The 20142-nt window shown below is 44.2% G+C and overlaps 1 protein-coding gene across 1 annotated transcript in view; it reads right to left on the bottom strand.

The window, feature by feature from the left end:
• Positions 1 to 20142, bottom strand: part of CCDC9B (coiled-coil domain containing 9B) — a 65148-nt gene that overhangs the window by 17984 nt on the left and 27022 nt on the right. Inside the window, exons 5-7 of the mRNA XM_073637592.1 lie at positions 20024 to 20137; positions 18692 to 18835; positions 436 to 510 (exon numbers count right to left, since the gene is read on the bottom strand). Of these exons, the coding sequence (XP_073493693.1) occupies positions 436 to 510; positions 18692 to 18835; positions 20024 to 20137 (333 nt within the window). The remainder of the gene's footprint in view (positions 1 to 435; positions 511 to 18691; positions 18836 to 20023; positions 20138 to 20142) is intronic.

Below are 20142 nucleotides of genomic sequence, written 5' to 3'. Positions count from 1 at the left end.
AGCCAAATAAATAATTGGCCACCACTTCTAGACACCAGTGGTGGTCTTTTTCCTAGGCAACAAGCTATAAACCAAAGAAAACTGTTAATATCTCAAGAACGGCTACAAATTTTAAAACACAGTACATTGCAAAAGTGCTTGTTTTATTGCAAGCACTATCTGACAATATCCATCTATGAAGATGGGAATAGTCCTTTAAGAGCATCAATGTATTGGCAATGGGGAAGGTTGTCCTATATCGGGACAACCAATGTCAGGTCATTAGGGATTTATTGTCAATAACTGTCAATGGGGATATTTACTTATTATATGTCCTAAATATGCTATGAATTGACGAGCTGGGTGTACTAAATTATGCTGCACTTCGCCCTGTTCAGACCTCATGGTGACAAGTTTGTTGAGGGTACAGGAGATAGCTTTGTTTGTATTACCTACCTCTTTGTCTTGTTCCATTTTGCATTTTTTCCTCGATTTCTCTTTCTTCCTTTCTACTTTTGGCATAGCAGACTCCTAGAAGAAGAATGGATTTTAAAGAGGACCTCTCACTTGCTCAAAAAATTGAGTTTAATGCCTTGTAAAACTCCCTGAACTCCCCTGATTCTGCCATTTATTTTATGCTGCGTCACTCCATTGCAGAGATATTCACATTTTCTGCTTTTGGAGAACAGCATGTGAAATCTCCTCATGTTGTGCAACTTGTCGTGTCTTCATTCTCCTCTGGGGGTGTGAACTTTCACCCCTCCCTCCCCAAACACAGTCAATCACAGCTTGGCAGCTCATCTAGCACTTTAGCCCCAGAGAAGACTCTGAAGAATCACACAGTTGCACTATAAGCAGAGATTTCACATACTGCACTCCAAAAGCAACAAATGTGAATATCTCTGAAATGGAGCAACACAGCGCAAAATGGAAAAGAGCAGCGGCATCAGGGGATTTTAGGGATTTTTACAATGTATCTGACCCAACTTTTTGAGTAAGTGATGGGTCCTGTTAAAGTAGCAGCAGGTCTCAGATAGAAATGAACGTTATGTAGCAGTCGTTCGATTATACAAAGCAATGTTCTCCCCCTCAATTTTTAAACTAGATTTTTGTTAAAAAGGTTATCCAGAACCTGGAGCAGGACAAGTACTCAATCTAGAAAGCGGGATTTGATAAAGGTATCCAGGGATGCCGGGGTGGTAGGTGTGTTAGCATACCCTGTCTTCTGAATTTTTTGAAAAAGTGTAATTTTTGGAGTTTTATTGTGTGCCATTTAGGTGCTAGTGGGTAACACTCCCTATCTGTAGGTCTTGGATTTGTTTGTTGAGCTCATGTGAAAGTTCTGCAAAGTCATTAAAAAAACAATTGGGGGGTTTGTGTTTCAATTTTCTGAGATCCATGACATTTTTATTTTTTCGCTGAGTGAGGGCTTGTTTTTTTTGCATGACGAGCTGATGGTTTTATTGATACCAATTTGGGGTACGATAATTGATTTGTTTTTATTGCATTTTTTTTAGGGAGAATTGGTGGCCAAAGCAAATCACAATTCTGGCATTTTGATCTCTTTTTCTTGTTATGACTTTTAATTAATTTTATATTTTGATAGATCGGTCTTTTATGAACACAGCGATACCATATATTTTAATTTCTTTCATTTTAATAAGGGAAAAGGGGGTGATTCAAACTTTTAGATTTTTTTAAAAACATACAGTATATTTTTTATTTCTTACTTTACTTATTAGTCCCCATGGGGGACTTAAACCTGCGATTGTCCAATTGTTTATCCTATATGTAGCTATAGTATAGCATTCCAATATATAGTGAACATTGCGGTCTCAGTTGAAGCTCAGTGTATAGCTGAGCTTCAGAAGCAAGACTAAGATGGCAGCAATAAGGGCATTCAGCAGGTTCCTGACTGTCATAGTAACCCCTCCATCCTGTGGTCACATTGTTTAATAGTTAATAACTCAACTCCAGTTGAAGCTATCAGAGTAACATGTCAACTAATTAATAGAGCCGGTATCTGCCGGGTGTGGAGAGAGTGCAGTTCTTGAACCCTCTCCACACACAATCACCCTCACAATCAAATATACAGTGGTGTGAAAAAGTGGTGGCCCCTTTCTGATTTCTTATTATTTTGCATGTTTGTCACACTTAAATGTTTCAGATCACAAAACAAATTTAAATATTAGACAAAGATAACACAAGTAAACACAAAATGCAGTTTTTAAATTAAGGTCTTTATTATTAAGGGAAAAAGAAATCCAAACCTACAGGGCCCTGTGTGAAAAAGTGATTGCCCCTAAACCTAATAACTGGAAGGGCCGCCCTTAGCAGCAACAACTGCAATCAAGCGTTTGCGATAACTGGCAATGAGTCTTTTACAACGCTCTGGAGGAATTTTGGCCACTCATCTTTGCACAATTGTTGTAATTCAGCCACATTGGAGAGTTTCGGAGCATGAAAAGCCTTTCTAAGGTCATGCCACAGCATCTCAATCGGATTAAGGTCAGGACTTTGACTAGGCCACTCCAAAGTCTTAATTTTGTTGTTCTTAAGCCATTCAGAGGTGGACTAGCTGGTGTGTTTTGGATCAATGTCCTGCTGCATAAGCCAAGTGCTCTTATAAGCCAAGTGCTCTTCAGCTTGAGGTTACGAACAGATGGCCGGACATTCTCCTTCAGGATTTTTTGTTAGAAAACAGAATTCATGGATCTATTTACCATGGCAAGTCTTCCATGTCATGAAGCAGCAGAACAGCCCCAGACCAACACACTACCACCACCATATTTTACTGTTAGTATGATGTTTCTTTTCTAAAATGCTGTGTTACTTCTAAGCCAGATGTAATGGGACACCTTCCAAAAAGTTCAACTTTTGTCTTATCAGTGCACAGAGTATTCTCTCAAATGTTTTGGCGATCATCAAGGTGTTTTCTGGCAAAACTGAGACGAGCCTTTATGTTCTTTTTGCTCAGCAGTGGTTTTTGTCTTGGAACTCTGCCATGCATGACATTTTTCCCCAGTCTCTTTCTTATGGTAGCGTCATGAACACTGACCTTAACTGAGGCAAGTGAGGCCTGTAGTTGTTTGGATGTTGTTGTGGAGTCTTTTGTGACCTCTTGGAAGAGTCGTCGCTGTGCTGTTGGGGTAATTTTGGTTGGTCGGCCACTCCCGGGAAGGTTCACCACTGTTCCATGTTTCCGCCATTTGTGGATAATGGCTGTCACTGTGGTTTGATGGCGCCCCAAAGCTTTATAAATGGCTTTATAACCTTTTCCAGACTGAACCTTTTCCAGACTCAATTACTTTCTTTCTCATTTGTTCCTGAATTTCTTTGGATCGCAGCATGATGTTTAGCTTTTGAGGATCTTTTGGTCAACTTCACTTTGTCAGGCAGGTCCTATTTAACCCCTCAGCTATAGGACCAATTTTTTGAAATCCGACCCGTGTCATTTTATGTGGTAATAACTATAGAATGCTTCAACATATCCCATTGATTTTGAGATTGTTTTTTGTTACACATGATACTTTATAATAATGGTAAATTTAGGTTTATATGTTTTGTGTTTACTTATAAAAATATCAGAAATTTTACAAAAATATTTTAAAAAGTGCAATTTTCAAACTTTGAATGACTATCCCTTTAATCCCAATAGTGATGCCACACAAAAACATTAATAAATAACATTTCCCTCATGTCTGCTTTACATCAGCACCATTTGTAAAGTGTTTTTAATTTATTAGCATTTTAGAAGGTTTAAAAATGTAGCAATAATTTTTCATTTTTTCAAGGAAATTTACAAAACTTATTTTTATAGGGACCTGTTCGGTTTTGAAGCGACTTTGGGGGTCCCATATGTTGGAAACCACGCAAAAGTGATACCATTTTAAAAACTGCACCCCTCAACGTATTAAAAACTGCTTTCAGGTAGTTTATTAACCCTTCTGGTTCTTTTCAGGAAGTAATGGAAGGTGGCATGACAAGAATGAAAAAGTTTATTTTACCACCTAAATTTTGATAACTTCTGAAGAGGCTGCTATAGCCGGAAGACTCTATGGCCGTTACTTGCCATGGCAAACATCAGGACCACAAATCAAGATCTCAGGGTGCCAATGAGGTTAAAGAAGGAGCCCCCAGACTCTGTTAACTATTTAGATTCTGTAGTCACTATTGACAGCAGAATCTAAGGGGTTAAACGTCCATGGTCGGTGCCAACACTGATCATGGCTGATGCAGCAAGTTGTCAGCTATTGTGTACAGGTGACATTTACAGGATTGTCACCTGTCGGGGAACGCTAGTCTTCTATATCGCAGGTCAGAAAAAAGACGTCTATTGGTCACAAAGGGGGTAAGTGATTTCTTGATTGGGAACAGGTATGGCAGTAATGAGGCCTGTGTGTAACTAGGGAAATTGGACTCAGCTTCCCAAAAATGTGATAAACCACAGTTAATGTATGTTTTAGGGAGGGGGGGTCACTTTTTCACACAGGGCCCTGTAGGTTTGGATTTCTTTTTCCCTTAATAATAAAGACCTTCATTTATAAACGGCATTTTGTGTTTACTTGTGTTATCTTTGTCTAATATTTCAATTTATTTTGTGATCTGAAACATTTAAGTGTCACAAACACGCAAAAAAACAAGAAATCAGGAAATGGGGCAAACACTTTTTCACACCACTGTATGTACATAATATAGAAAAAAAAGGGGTTAATCAGCAGCCGGCCAAGGTATTTCTTTTGTGTTACAACTTGTTTTGTCTTCTGTATGAAGAAAATTAAAGGGGTTGTCTGGACAAAAAGTAATATTATTAGATGGGCTTCAAATGGAAAATCAATTATATTCACCTACTGGCACCCACCTGGATCCAGCATGGGACGTTCTGTGGACTGTGTCAGCACAGAGAGTGAAGATGTCACTGTTCAACCAGCCATAGGACTATTGCACCCATGATTGGCTGCATCCATCAGGAGACCATGTTGGATTGAAAGTATTTGGAGTGAAAGTACTTCCTATACAAACCACAAGCCAATCCCATGAGCAAATTTGTCCCCAAGTTGTGAAACAGGATATGTTGGCTTACCCTCAGGATAGGTCATCACTGTAGGGAGTCAGCAAAACAAAGGGGCAGCATCGCTCGCTGGAGCGCCACAGCCTCTTCACAGGAGTATCAGGTACATCCATTCAAGTGTGGTTGTGCACCCAAAATCCTTGTGGTTTTACTGAACCAAACAGAGATTACGATCCTCAACCATGAGTGGATTCTAAAAGGATGATTTTATGTAGCGTCGACACAGCCTAAAATTACAGAAGTGGTATGAACAGAGCCTGAAACTACAGATGCATTTAGAACACAGCCTAAAACTACAGAGGTGGTATGAACACTGCCTAAAACCAAAAATTTTATGTGACCACAGCCTATAACCATTGACGTTGGTTAAAAACAGACTACAACCACAGATGTGGGGTGAATACAGCTTACAACCACATAAGTTGGGTTAACACAACCTACAACCAGATATGTGGCATGAACATAACCTAAAACCACAGATATGGCGAGAACAGCCTATAACCACGGATGGGATGTAAACACAGCCTAAAACCACAGATGCTGTGTGAGCACAGCCTTAAACCATAGATGTGGTGTAAACATAACCTAAAACCCTCAGATGTGGTGTGAACACAACCTAAAATCATAAATATTGAGTAAACACAGCCTAAAACCAGAGATATTCTGTGTACACAGCCTAAAACCACATATGTAATGTGAATACAGCAGGCTAAAACCACATTTCTTGTGTGAATGTAAGTGTGGTGGACAATAACTGTTGCGTTTCTGCCCCTGAAGACACCAATCACGTCAATGTATTGTAATGTGAATAATGTCTTGCGTCATATGGAAATATTGTGTAATGTGAATTGAAATGTATAGTGATAAGCATATGTAATGTGTTCCTGTATAGTGTGTAGTAATGTAAGATAAGTAATGTAATGCATAGTGTAAGGAAGTTCTGCCCGGCAACAGACAGCAGGGTCAGAAGTAGTTAACTGTTTGGACTAACCCACAATGGGAGGGGTTAGTATATATAAGGATAGAGACTGTTCCTCAGTGTAGATGCAGTTGGAGTTGTAGTACACCTTGCTTGTGATAAGGACAGACACCTAGTCTGACGAGGCCGTATGCATTGGGTGACTTGTGGCAGGAGAAAAAGGAGATCAGACTGGAGATAGAATGATCCTCGAGCTGGGGTTTAAGTATCTGACGAGAACCAACCCTCAAACGAGCGGCTCTAGACTAAAGGAGATAGAGTACAGACTAATGGCTAGGCCCCTTAACCGTCAAGGTAATGGGTTATCTTCACTAGCGGGTGAGCGTAGTCAACTTCCCGAGCGGGTTGTCCCCAAGCATCTGGGAGCACAAGACTTTACTCTGACCATGATAAGATCGTTAAGGAGACTAGACGTGGAACTGCTGGAAGGGAGGGTGATCATCAAAAACTGTACTGTTGTGTTGGGCTGGGTTGTGCTTGTGCTGGAGCTCATAGGACCAGTAGCATTGGGAACAACCTAGCGGGAACTGAAACTGTGTCTGATGATGTGTCTTCAACTGAAACGCATTGGAAGTTATATGCTCACTATCTCTTGTGTAACTGAGGAACTGTTGGAACCGTTAAGTTAAGAATTAATGTTTAAGACAACCTGTTCATCTCTGGAGTTGTCTTATGGTCCTGGTCAGCTGAGAACAGCGGCAGCATATGGCCTGCACAAACACACAGCCCACACTACCAATGTCCACACACTCAACCAGGATGGCGTCTTTCATGCAGCGTGCCGAGGCTTCATGAGTCAGTCCCTCACCCATGACTACAGCCCCGCACCACTCTACATGAGCACAGCCTAAAACCACAGATGTGATGTGAACACAGCCTAAAACCATTATGGTATGAACACAGCCTAAAACCACAGATGTGTTGTGGACGCAGCCTAAAACGTATTCTAAAACTAGCAAATGTGGATCAAACCTTAGTGATACAATAACAATCTGATTAAATGTTCAAGTGAGTATCTTCCAGCATTGTGTCTGCTGCATTTCTTTCAGAAGAGTGCAACTTCCAGCATTCACGGTTTTCATTGTATTTGGAATATTTATGCCAGGCTTGCAATTCGGTGTGCTGCTAATCCTGTAAAGCTTCTTGTTCCATGTTATTGTAGAAAGCTCCTGCCAACTGACATTGCATTCTTTTTGTCCAACGCTCCACACCATAAAAGGAAACAGTTCAGCTCCGACTTTACCACTGTAATACAACATTCATTCCGAGGAAATAAATCAAGCAAATAAATGTAATATGAGCAAGTCCTGCTCTATAGATCAGCTCCTCTATAAAGCAAATAAAGCCACATCCTAGATTTACACTAATATGCACAGTTATAAGAATATTAGATGGCATGTCACCAATAGAGTTGGCGCAAATTTATTTGCAGGACCTGGTCCATCATCCATGTCTATAAACTGTGGTCGCTAAATAATAAGGCGGCCTGTTGCATGTCTGAATAAATAAGTGAACCACAACACTAATCAAGTACCGTGGATCACCAGAAAAGACCAACTCCATGGCATGATAAATAGGAGGAAACGGAGTTCAAAATGGTTTAAAAGATGATAATGTTTATTGAGTATCTTAAAAAATATATAGAAATGTATAACCCCGTGGAGTCGGAGTCGGAGCCCATTTTGGTGGAGTCAGAATCGGAGTCGGTATAAAATGGACCGACTCCAACTCCTAAAATATATAATAAATTGGGTACAGTAGGACAATGCAGTTTGTGGAAATATTTTTTTCATAAGAATTTGGGAAAGTTATGAAATGTCCTATAAAGATCTGTCCTATTCCTGATCTAAGGGTTTAGATGTTTAGCTGAGATAAATCTGTACTACAGTAAATTCATCACTTAAACATGAGCCATGTATGAGGGAGTCGGTGTCATGTAAATTGAGGAGTCAGAGTCGGAGGTTTGGCTTACCGACTCCTCAGCCCTGATAACAAGAATAGTAGGACAAAAAGACAATAGTCTACAATAAGCATTCAACACCACATATGTGAAATACAATATATCTAGCACATGCTAATATGGGAGGCAGCCCCCCTACAAACAACCATAGTAAGTATATTGCAAAATGCCTGGAAAACCAGTGGTCAAGTGAAGGAACTTGAGAAATGTGAAACGTGCGTCGGGTTTCATTCCATCCCCTCTTTTGTCCATCTGAGCTCTCAACCCCACCACGGTAAGATTTTCCCCTCTCCCCATACCTTATAGGCTTCCTTCACTTGACCCAAATTTTATCCAATTCACTATCATTTTCTTTGTCCTCTAGTAATTTTAAAGGGAACCCGTCAGCAACATTTTTACTAGGCAAGCAGAAGTAGTGGAACCTGCTCTCCATGATGTTGCTTGAGCCCTGTTCACACAAGATCAGTATTGTACAGAAAATGTGTAGCTGCATGCCTGAGTTGTGTGAGCTATAAATAATCTCTGACCCATTTTTTATTGTTTAGTTTTTTTAACTAGCGGTAATATGTGATTAATATTAAGTATGAGTATATCTACGTTGTTAGGTGTAAATTAAGTTTCCTTCTATTCCGCTCTCAATGGATGCTGTTTTTTCAACCATGGAATTTTGTGGGGCAGAGTCTGCAATGTGTAATGCGATGTAGCGCTATTGATCATGTTGGGGGGCACTCACTTCACCGGGTCAATTAAAGCACACATGCAACGTTTTCCGGTAATCTAAAGTCCAGCAGTTTATTACACATCATAAACTGCTTATAACATCGTCCATCTCAGTGGCTCGCAGGAATGTTACACATGTAATATCCTAGAGCCTTTTCAGTGGCAGCTATGCCCGCTTGGCTTCAGATACAGTCTTCATTCAGCAAGGTAACAACATCAATGCCCATATCAAGCACCGTTTTCACCTTTGCCGGGTCTAGCTGTTACCATCAGCTCTGTTCTGCCAAAGCTGTGGTTTAAGGCTCACCAGGTATGGCCTCCAGGCCTCGTGCCTTCCAGGGCTAATGGTGTCCCAGACACAGGGATCAGGTCTCTTGCCTTCCTGTGTTTCAAAACCGCCCGGATATATATCCCTCTGTGTGCACAGGACCTGTGATGATGTCACAGTCATGTGATCAGTCACCTGAAAGGGAGGTACGTGGTCAGCCAGGACACACCCCCTCAGACATTTTGGCAAATGCAGCAAGCCGATGCATTACAGTAAGCAGACAGTTATAAAGACCTATACCACAGGACTGTTGGAATTAGGTCAATTAGACATTCCACCTGACTAAGATGCTCTCTGAAAATGCTATTTGCATATTTAAATTCCTAGAGGAGCATTGCCAGCTTGGTACTCTCCAGAAGGTTAAACATTCTTGCTTAGACTCCCAGTCAGAGGCCTCTCACCTAACCAAATCAGATTTCCTGCTTTGTGCTGTGGAGGGGCAAACACCCTGAAACATGTGTCTGCAAATGGAGTTTCTGGTTTGGCTTCTTATCCTAACTCATTTGACAAGGCTCGCTAAAGGGTCGATATTGGCTTTTAGGATTGCTTCACCCAATAGGTGGTGCTAAAGTTTAAGTCCTCTTGCTCTCTGAAGAGGCTATTTGCCTATTTAAATTCCCAGAGGACAATTGTTTGGCCCAAAAGGTTCCTTATGCTGGCTTGGCACTCTTTACATGGTGAAACGTTCCCCCTTAGATCCCAAGTCAGAGGCCTCTCACCAAACCAAATGAGATCTTCTGCTTTGCACCGAGAAGGGGCAAAGACCCCGAAACATGTGTAGCGCCCCGAGGGTTCGGTTGCTACAGGGGTATTGCACCTCAACCAAAGGTGTGATATTCCACTCCAAGGTAAGGATGGAGTATGGACCAGGGCTCAGTTAGCTGCATATACACACACTCACCCCATTTCCGGGGGACAGCTCGATGGTGCTCCCATTTATTGCAGGCACAACTGACCATGTCCCTGGCTGTAGTGGGGATGGGGGAGAGAACCCAGTGATGTAGGAGCAAAAGGGGACGGTTTCTGGAGCATAGGAAGGAGCTCATTGGGTGCAGGTCACCTGAGCTCAGACACAGAGGCAGATAAAAGGTGGGAGCCATCTTAATTCAGGGAGAAGAAGTTCAGTTCAGAGGAGTAGTTCAGCCAGAGAGGGCTGACAGGGAGCTGTGGCTCGGCCTGAGCTCAGCTCCACGAGGCAGGCCTGGAGAGGAGGCCGGGGCCAGAGAGGAGAAGAGGAGAAGGAAAGAAAGAGGAGAGACAGAGGAGTAGAAAGGCTCCAGAAACAAGGAGGCAGAAGGGACCCTAAGAGAGAGCAGAACGGACAGCACCACGTTATATCGGGTGAAGGGTCAGGCTGTGGAAGGGTACCGGATTCCCAAGTTGGTGGAGGTAAATTATCCCTCAGCCAAGAACCAGAGGTCGTGATCATCTATTGGTGTGACCCCCCGCCAAACCTGCTAGGAAGGCACCATATAGGATAGCGGGAAACGGGGGCCAACGTTTGCCCGCAAAGATCCGCGGCAGCTGGACAGAAGTCAGGACACTGGTGGGGCACGAGAGGCCAGAGAAAGGACAGAAGGGGATCCTGTGCCATACTCCTGAATTGCCTGGGGGTTGACCGAGCCCCTCACCTGGTGGACGCAGCACGACTTGGGCAGTCATTGCTGACAGAAGTGACATGGATAATAACTGTGAGTAAAAACCCAGGACTGCACCATTGGACTCTGTGTTATTTATGCTGCGCCTGCACCATCACCCCCAGCATCCTATTACACTGCCCTGAGGCTACACTCTTCCCATGAGGAGTTATCCTACCCCTGTGCTGCACACTAACACCAGCCTCAGCGGTCTGCCTTGCAGCGGCGGTCATCCCTGACCGCAATCCACGGGTGGCGTAGTCGGACATTCAAAACCCTATAAATAGACTGCCGCCATTTGGTCTGACCACCCTGAGCCACGGGATCGGGTTTCCACTACTACCCCCATCAGGTCCGTACACAAGAAGGCCCGGTTCCGGGTACCCCACAGCCCAGGGGGCGAGTCACATGTATCTGCAAATGGAGTCTTTGGTTTAGCGTCTTATCCTAACTCATGTGGCAAGGCTCCTTAAAGGGTCAATCTTGACTTTTAGGATTGCTACATCCAATAGGTGGCGCTAGTGATCAAGTCCGCTTTCTCTCTGAAGAGGCAATTTTCATGTGGAAATCGGGTCAGATTTTTGAGAAAATTATGTTTCTTTCCTGTTTCGAGAATAATTTATTGAGAATGTGAAAGTAAGAGACCTCCGTGTGTATTTTTTTTGCTTGATTTTAGTAGATAATATTTTTATCATGTTATTAATCTTTTTTTTTTTAGTTTAGTTAGGAGTGTGGGCTAGTGTAGGTGCATTTAAATAGAAGAAGTTGTGTTACGCTCACATGCCCCTAGAAGAAGCCGAAAAGGCGAAACTGTGAGTCTGGCAGGACGCTAAGCGTATTGATTAGCTTTCCAAAATTGGATTATCTTGATGTGCTGACTAGCCTAGACTCTTTTGTCAGTATGCTAATTGCATTTAGAATAAAAATATGTTATTGGTTTTTATACTATGTTTTGGCTACTCTTATTTATGGGGAATAATTCTATTAATTTGGCGAGGAACATCTTAGGCATTCAGGACAACCGCCAAGCTATAATGCAACCTCTATTCTAAAGGATACTTTCTGGGCAAAACATAATGTAGGTTGTCCACTACTTTTATATCCTTAGGATGTTATCAGCTGCGGAGCTGCACAGCACAGCTCCTACAACGGTACAGTATCTGAAGTGTGGTGCTGCGTATCCAGTGTCAGACTGAAGAACATTGGGTCCACCAGAGGATTTGATTCTGAGGGACCAACTTTCTCCCCCACTCAAGTGCCCCATAGCAGCTGCAAGGTTTGCACTCTGAACTTTCCTGAAGGAGAAGCCAGGGCCCACCGGAGGATTCTCCGGTTCTCTGCTGGGCCGGTCCAACCCTGTGCATATCCATTCCTATTAATTCATTGCACAGGTGTATGTGCAATACGCAGCAAGATTACAGCCTGGAGCAGAAGTGTCGTCACGCAGCAGAGACTGTCTCCGCTGTCAATCATGCAGACAAGGGTAGAGCAGGCTGGGAGAAGTGCCCCAATACACCCTCCATGCACTTGCATGGATAAAAAGATGAATGGATGGGATAGATATAGGTATTGTTGCTATTGTTAGGCAGTGCCCCATCCTGCATTACCTCCGGCTGCATAGAGAAAATGTTGCTCACATCTTCTCTTTACTCATTTACTATTGGGGGGAGAGGACATTATTCTTCTTTATACACACTTTTGCTGCTGCAGAACCTCTCCGTGTGAACCGGTGAATAAATGCCATAAATCCTAATCAGATTCTTCTCTGCGTTGCGCTCTGCACGTCTGCACTAAAAGCATCTCCTAGGAATGTCTTTATCTAGATTACCATCTTCAGGGCTCACATGGAAGTGCACTTATTAAATGCTCTCAAGAAATTCTGCATTTATCATTGATCTTTTCACAAAGAAAGCCGCTCAGTCAGATAAGAACATAGAGAAAAAAATATTTCTTTAAAAAAATATGAGCATTCTCTACAGTTTTAGCACGGAGAAAATACTCCTTTTCTCACATATCAATTCCAGTAGAGGAGGGAAGAAGAGGCAAGTGTTTTTTTTTTTATTATTACATACCTGTATATCAAGAACATATTGGTTGGGACTATTTATGGACGCTCTCTGATGAGCACCATTCATTAGGGCACTCAATGGCACTGGTTTTGGGGATACCCTTATAGTAAGAACAGCAGCTTAATGTAGGGGCAGAGACCCTGATTCCAGCGGTGTCACTTACTGGGCTGATTGCTGTAGTTTTGATAAAATCACAGTTTTATTAGCAGAAGATTATCGCTATAGGACTAGGAAATCTGCTGCCATGTAGTCCAATTCTGCCCCCACCACTGTTTGGCAGCTTTCTGCCTATGCACAGTGTACACAGAAATCTCCCAATCAGTGGTGTGAGCGGGTTATACAAAGCTCAGCACTCAGAGAAATGCTAGATCTGTGTTAGAAAAAAACTGTGATTTTATCAAAACGGGAACAAGCAGCCCAGTAACTCATAGATTGTTGGAATCAGGCTCTCTGTCTCTACATCATGCTGCTCTCAGATGTAGCAGCAAAAACTCAATCTTTACCTCTGTAAATGGGAGCATTATGTCTCTGTTACCGAAAATGCTGGGTGTGTAAACGGGGATGTCTAGGTTCTGTTAATCTGGTTATGCCATCCGTATAGCGTCCATATAATACGCAGCTATGTAAAAAAAAACAGGAAATTTCATTTGTCCAGCCCAGGAAGCTCGCTTGGGACAAGTGATGTTATAAAGGGGGGAAAAAAAACACGCCTTCACGGAAACCAACAACATGGTTCACACCATGCCACACGCTCCAACAGCGTAGCAAGAGTGGTGGTGTGGCTCTTAAAAAAAGGCCATATCTATATTATGACAGGCTCCAGTTTTTGGCCTCAGTTCTAGATCTTCGCCAGTAAGTGGCTACCTTTGTCAGTTTGTCTGTGATAATGTTTTGATTATGATTTGGCATACTAAAAATGCTTTTTGATCTGTCATCCTTGACCTTACAGATCTGAGTGGACTAAAAAGGAAATACCTCCAGCTTGGAGGTGCTGGAGGCCGAAGAGGAATCAGAAGTGGAGGCTGGAGCTAGGGGCCAGGAAGAAGAGGAGCTTGTGGAGAGCACCAGCACACCACAGCCTCTCGACACCTCCCCCTATGCACCAATAAGCCAGCAACACTGCCCCTGAAGAAGGGTCCCCCACCATCACTGGTGTACGCGACATTAGAATACCTGTGAGTGATGATGGGAAGGAGGATTTTTGTCTGAACCTAGCTCGTTATTTCAGGCATGTTCCTTTTTCTTCGCGGCTGCAGGCCAGGGTGTGGCGCCCCTGCGGGTTCAGTCGCCACAGAGGTACTGCATCTCACCCAGAGGTGTGGTATCTCACCCTCAGGTAAGGAGGGAGTACAGCTCAGGACCCTAACACCTGCATTCACTACACCACATTTCCGGGGGACAAGGCGAGATTGCTCCTACGGGAGAGCACAGTCCCTGATCCCTGGCTGGAGTGGGGGGAACCACCTAGAGAGGGGGGAACAATGTAGTGGATGGGGTGGAGGACATAGATCCTGGGAGCTCTTTTGGAAGGAGGTATAAAAACAGGGAACCATCTTAGATCAGAGTCAGTCAGTTGGTTCAGAGGGTGAAAGTGACAGGAGCAGAGGCTCTGCATGAGCTCTGCTCCGGAGGCGGGCCTAGCACTGAGGCCCAAGTCTGAGAGGAGAGGGAGCAGGACGGCTCCAGGAATGAGGAGTGAAGGGACCCTAGGGGTACGGGCCTTGCAGCAAGCCACCCGTACGCCCGCTGCTACCAGGAGGTAGAGGGATCAGGCCAGTTAAGGGGAACCGGTCCCTCAACTAGTGGAGAAAACTACGAAGGCTCAACTAGAAACCGGAGGCTGCAGCACTTTATGTACTGTAAGGCAGAAGTCCACTCCAGCTTCACTAAGAAGGTAGCCACATAGGACTCAGGGGACGGAACACACGTCGCCCGCCGAGGCCCAATGGTACCGGATAGAAGTGTCGCTAGGTGTGAGGTGCAGGGAGAAGGCCAGAGAAAGGACACACAGAAGGGGGTCCTGCTAAGTACTCCGGAGCTATCTGGGGGTGGACTGAGCCCCTCACTGCATACGCACAGCACGACGGGGGAGATTGCTCTGGTACCTGTAATCTGGACTGCAACAACTTTGAGTAAAGACCCTGGGACTGCACTATCTTGTCTCTGTGTTCCTTGCTGCGCCAGCACTCATTGCACTGGAACGCCCTGCACAACCACCATCATCCACACACACTGCCCTGAAGCTACACTCTTCCTGTGGGGAGTTATATCACCCTTGCTGCCAAACCATCAGATTCAGAGGACTGCTCCGCAGCGGCAGCCTCACTAGCCGCACTCCACAGGTGGCGTAGTCGGACATTTACACCCATACATATAAATACGCCTTGGATTGACCGTCCTGGGTCACGGACCGGGTCACCGCCACAGTGACTACAACCCCCAGCGTCTACCGGCCCGGCTCCGGGTACCCCACGGCCCAGGGGGCGCGTCAAGGGTCACCCTCCAAATTGTTTTGGCTGCCGAATTGTCACCAAATTGCCCAATGACCATTTCTGAATTCCTTGAAAGGTGGCAGCCTTCAGAAGCCAACAATAAACGGCCCTTGGAGTCCAAAGAAGGGCACTCAGCAGCCCCACCATTGCCCCAGCCACCACCACCTCCAGTACCAGAATCACAGCATCACCTCCAGGGCCAGCATCATGACAGCCACCCCCAGTGCCAGCATCATGACAGCCACCTCCAGTTCCAGCATCACAGCAGCCACCTCCAGTGCCAGCATCATGACAGCCACCCCCAGTGCCAGCATCATGACAGCCACCTCCAGTGCCAGAATCACAGCAGCCACCTCCTGTGCCAGCATCATGACAGCCACCTCCAGTGCCAGCATCACAGCAGCCACCTCCAGTGCCAGCATCATGACAACCACCCCCAGTGCCAGCATCACAGCAGCCACCTCCAGTGCCAGCATCACAGCAGCCACCTCCAGTGCCAGCATCATGACAGCTACCTCCAGTGCCACAATCATGACAGCCACCTCCAGTGCCAGCATCATGACAACCACCCCCAGTGCCAGCATCATGACAGCCACCTCCAGTGCCAGTATCACAGCAGCCACCTTCAGTGCCAGTATCACAGCATACACCACCACCTCCAGTGACACCATCTTGGCAGCCACCTCCAGTGCCAGCATCACGACAGCCACCTCCAGTGCCAGCATCATGACAGACACCCCCCAGTGCCAGCATCATGACAGCCACCTCCAGTGCTAGCATCACAGCAGCCACCTTCAGTGCCAGTATCACAGCATCCACCACCACCTCCAGTGACACCATCTTGGCAGCCACCTACAGTGCCAGCATCACGACAGCCACCTCCAGTGCCAGCATCATGACAGCCACCTCCTGTGCCAGCATCATGGCAGCCACCTCCAGTACCAGCATCATGACAGCCACCTCCAGTGCCAACATCATGACAGCCACCTCCAGTGCCAGCATCATGGCAGCCACCTCCAGTACCAGCATTATGACAGCCACCCCCCAGTGCCAGCATTATGACAGCCACCTCCAGTGCCAGTATCAGAGCAGCCACCTTCAGTGCCAGTATCACAGCATCCACCACACCACCTCCAGTGACACCATCTTGGCAGCCACCTCCAGTGCCAGCATCACGACAGCCACCTCCAGTGCCAGCATCATGACAGCCACCTCCAGTGCCAGCATCATGACAGCCACCTCCAGTGCCAGCATCATGACAGCCGCCTCCAGTGCCAGCATCATGGCAGCCACCTCCAGTGCCAGCATCACAGCAGCCACATTCAGTTCCAGTATCATGGCATCCACCACCAACTCCAGTGATACCATCTTGGCAGCCACCTCCAGTGCTAGCATCACGACAGCCAACAACCCCCTCACCATCATGTCTCCTGCCCCAATCACCTTTTTCTACTTGGCATGATGGCCAACAGACAGAAGACGAGGTCAGATGAAGATCTGGGACTCATGATTTGTGCGCTGAGATGCCACCACAGCCACTTAATCTAAGTGAGCTAAAACAGGAGGGTGTTATCTTTGGGCCGAACTAGCCATCCATACCCAGCCCTCCAGACCATGGTGTATTTCTACCCTTTAGTCCATTTCCCTCACCTACCCCCTTGGTCTACACATCCTGTTGCAGCTCCACCACCTTTTTCAACACCTAGCCCTGTCCTGATTACAGTTCTGCACCTTCTTATAATAATTTGTAATTTATTTTTCATTTATTCTCCCTTTTTTTTTCTTGAATTAATGTTTGTTTTAATTTTGTTCATATTTTGGGGTATGACAGAAATATGCCTTTTTTATGTATTTTTTTTATCTTACTAAATTAAAAGTGTGCTTTGTTCAATCTGACTCTTGTTTTACTTGCCACCTTATACAAAAAGGAAATTGAATTTAATGTTTAAGCATATCTGAATTTCACAATAATCTTGTTGAAATTTAAGTTGTTGAAAGATTTTGAGAAAGGGGGACTTTGGCCTAGGAACTTGGGACCTTTTATCGTCTTTTCATGTGTAGTCTAGTCAACGTTTTGACATTGTTTTACATTCTGCCACATTTTTTAATTTACTTGTGAAAAAATGACATGGGGGCCACCTTATTTTTACTAACCAGCTGAGAGAAAGCTGACAGCTGGGGGCTGGTGTTATTACTCTGGGAAGGAGCCACTATCTCACTGTTAGCGGTGACATCAGTAAGAAAGTTCACAGGCTGGCTCACACAGAGGATACTGTGAGATCCGTTGACTGTGACCAGCAATAACCTTAATTAGGTCACCGCTCGTCACTTCAGCCAGAAATTTCTCATAGTACTCTATTTTCTGGCTGACGTACTGAATGGTCACATTCCTCATGGCTCTGCTCAGCACACCATCCGGATGTATCAGACTTGGGGATCGTCTTGGGACTTCCTTATTATGGATTTACGGCGGACAGGTGAGTATAGCTTTGTTTTATATGGGAATAAATGTCTAAAAGAGGGTTGGGGAGTGTTGGTTTTCAATTATAAGACTTTTCTCAGTGTGTCTTTATTTTACTTTTGATAATGGAGTTAGTAATGGGAGTGTCTGATAGACACCTCTCCATTACAGGGCAAGTGGGAAGAATCCAGGCTAAGTGCCAGAATTGGCGCATCTAATGGATGTGACATTTCTAGGGCGGCTGAGGGCTGGTGTTAATAGTCTGGGAGGGGTCCAATATCCATGGCCCCTTCCCTCCCTATTAATATCAGCCCGCAGCTGTCTGTTTAGCCTTTGCAGGTTATTAAAAATAGGGAGGACCCCACGTCATTTTTTTTTTGGGGTCCCCTCTTTTTAATAACCAGTAAAGGCTATGCAGACATTGATAGTGGCCCCTTCCCAGAACAATAACATCAGCCCCCAGCTGTCGGCTTTCCCTCAGCTGGTTAGTAAAAATAAGGAGGATCCCATGCCAATTTTTGAAAATAAATTATTTATTTAAAAGGTTTAAAAAGGCTAAACACCCTTTAGTGCCACATGAAAGGCAATAAAGGGTGCAAGTCTATAGCATGTAGGAGGCTTGTGACATTAAATATCTATAGGACATGTATCCTATTTATTATATCTATCTATCCTATCTATATCTGTATATAAGATTGGTTTGTTCCTTAGAAAACTAGTTTTAAATGACATAGAGAATGACAGTATATAAAAGCTCATGTTAAAGCCTCATTGCATTCGGATTGCATACGCATTTCATACGGATGTCATATGGATGCTACTTGATAAAAATTGCATTGTACTCGCACGACACTTGCCCTACTTTTCAGGATCGGAGCAATTTTATTTACACTGATGAGTGCGAGCCCTAAGAAAGTCAGTGACAACAGTCAGTTTTCAACATTATTGATTTGTTTATTATCAATGCAGTGAGGGGTACAGCAGCTCGCACTCACCTTTTGTCTGGAAATTGCAATCTGCATGTGGGGACCTCGGCCAAAGGTAAAGACGTCGTCAGCCGCCCCGACGGAGAGTTTAGACGTTTTTCTTGTTAGAAATAAAACATCTTGGTCGATCTTCTTACTAATGGTCCTCATGTCCTGTAGACAGCATGGGGTATGTTAATATGGATATAGCATCAAATTATAGTAATTTAGCTTGAGATTAAAGGGGGTTCTCTGGATTTCAGACTAAGAAAACAACCAACAATGTGAGGGATATAGCAAATATCTAACATGCTGAAATATCCCCATCCAATAAAAATGGACCTTTATTAATAACAATTAAAAGTAAGCTTCGTAAGCAATTCCCAAAAGAGATAGCAATACATAAATATATATAGTGGCCTAAGTAGTTTGGATATCTACTGCTATGCCATACAAAAAACAGGAGTGTAGGAGGCAACCCTTTTACGACCTACGACATATAGGTATGTCATAGTTCGCCTCCCCCTTTTTGGTGCGGGCTCTGGTGCTGAGCCTGCACCTCTTCAGGCACATGACAGCTGATCTGATCAGCTGTCATGTGTCCCTAACAGCCGTGGGTGGAATCGCAATCCACCCGTGACTGTTAACATGTTAAATGCCACTGTCAATCTCTGACAATGGCATTTAACATGTCCGCGGCGGACAAAAAAAAAAAAAAAAATTGTGGAATTGCACATTTTTTTGCAATTTCACCGCACTAGGAATTTTTTTCCTGTTTTCCAGTACACTATATGGTAAAATCAATAGTGTCATCCAAAAGTACAGCTCGTTCCGCAAATAACAAGCCTTTATGGCTCTGGGAAGAAGGGGATTAAAAAAACAAAAACGCAAAAATGGAAAAACTCCTGGGGGGTGAAGGGGTTAATAAAGGATAATTTTTATTGGGTTGAGATTTTTGATCATGTTAGATATTGGTTTTTCCAGTTTTCATAATACCCTTGTCTCGCCGCCTGTAGTTTATAAAAAAAAAAAATCCTTACTCACCCTCTCCAGGTCCATAACTGAGTCTTTGCCGCTGCAAAAAAAAAAAGGGCGCTTTCTCTAGAAATAGCGCACTCATGTCAATTGTCTAGATTTGGGACTGCAGTGCAATCACACGCATAGGAAATTTAATTGATGAAGGTAGATTATACCAGATGATAAGAAGGGGAACCTGTCACATCAGAATGGGGTAAGGGCAGCCTAGGTCTTGTAGGACCACCACAATAATGTCCATAATGTACTTTACAGACAGCGAAAAGGAGAAAGTAATGTAATACTAGCGCTATACCGGCTCCATCCTCGTCCGTCATTACCACTGACCTGTACGTTACTGTCCATAGAGACACACAGCTTCATCTCATTCCCCATGAGTAAAGTGAATTTCTGTTCAGCGCTGTCTGAGCTCCTCCGGCCTTTTCTAACAATTCTTTTCTCCTATT

This window comes from Phyllobates terribilis, unplaced genomic scaffold, assembly GCF_046119375.1.
Source record: "Phyllobates terribilis strain yellow unplaced genomic scaffold, ASM4611937v1 Scaffold_7__3_contigs__length_470593459, whole genome shotgun sequence".
Lineage (NCBI taxonomy): Eukaryota > Metazoa > Chordata > Amphibia > Anura > Dendrobatidae > Phyllobates > Phyllobates terribilis.
The sequence above is the reverse complement of the archived record's forward strand: the minus strand, read 5'-3'. Positions and strand labels throughout refer to the sequence as shown.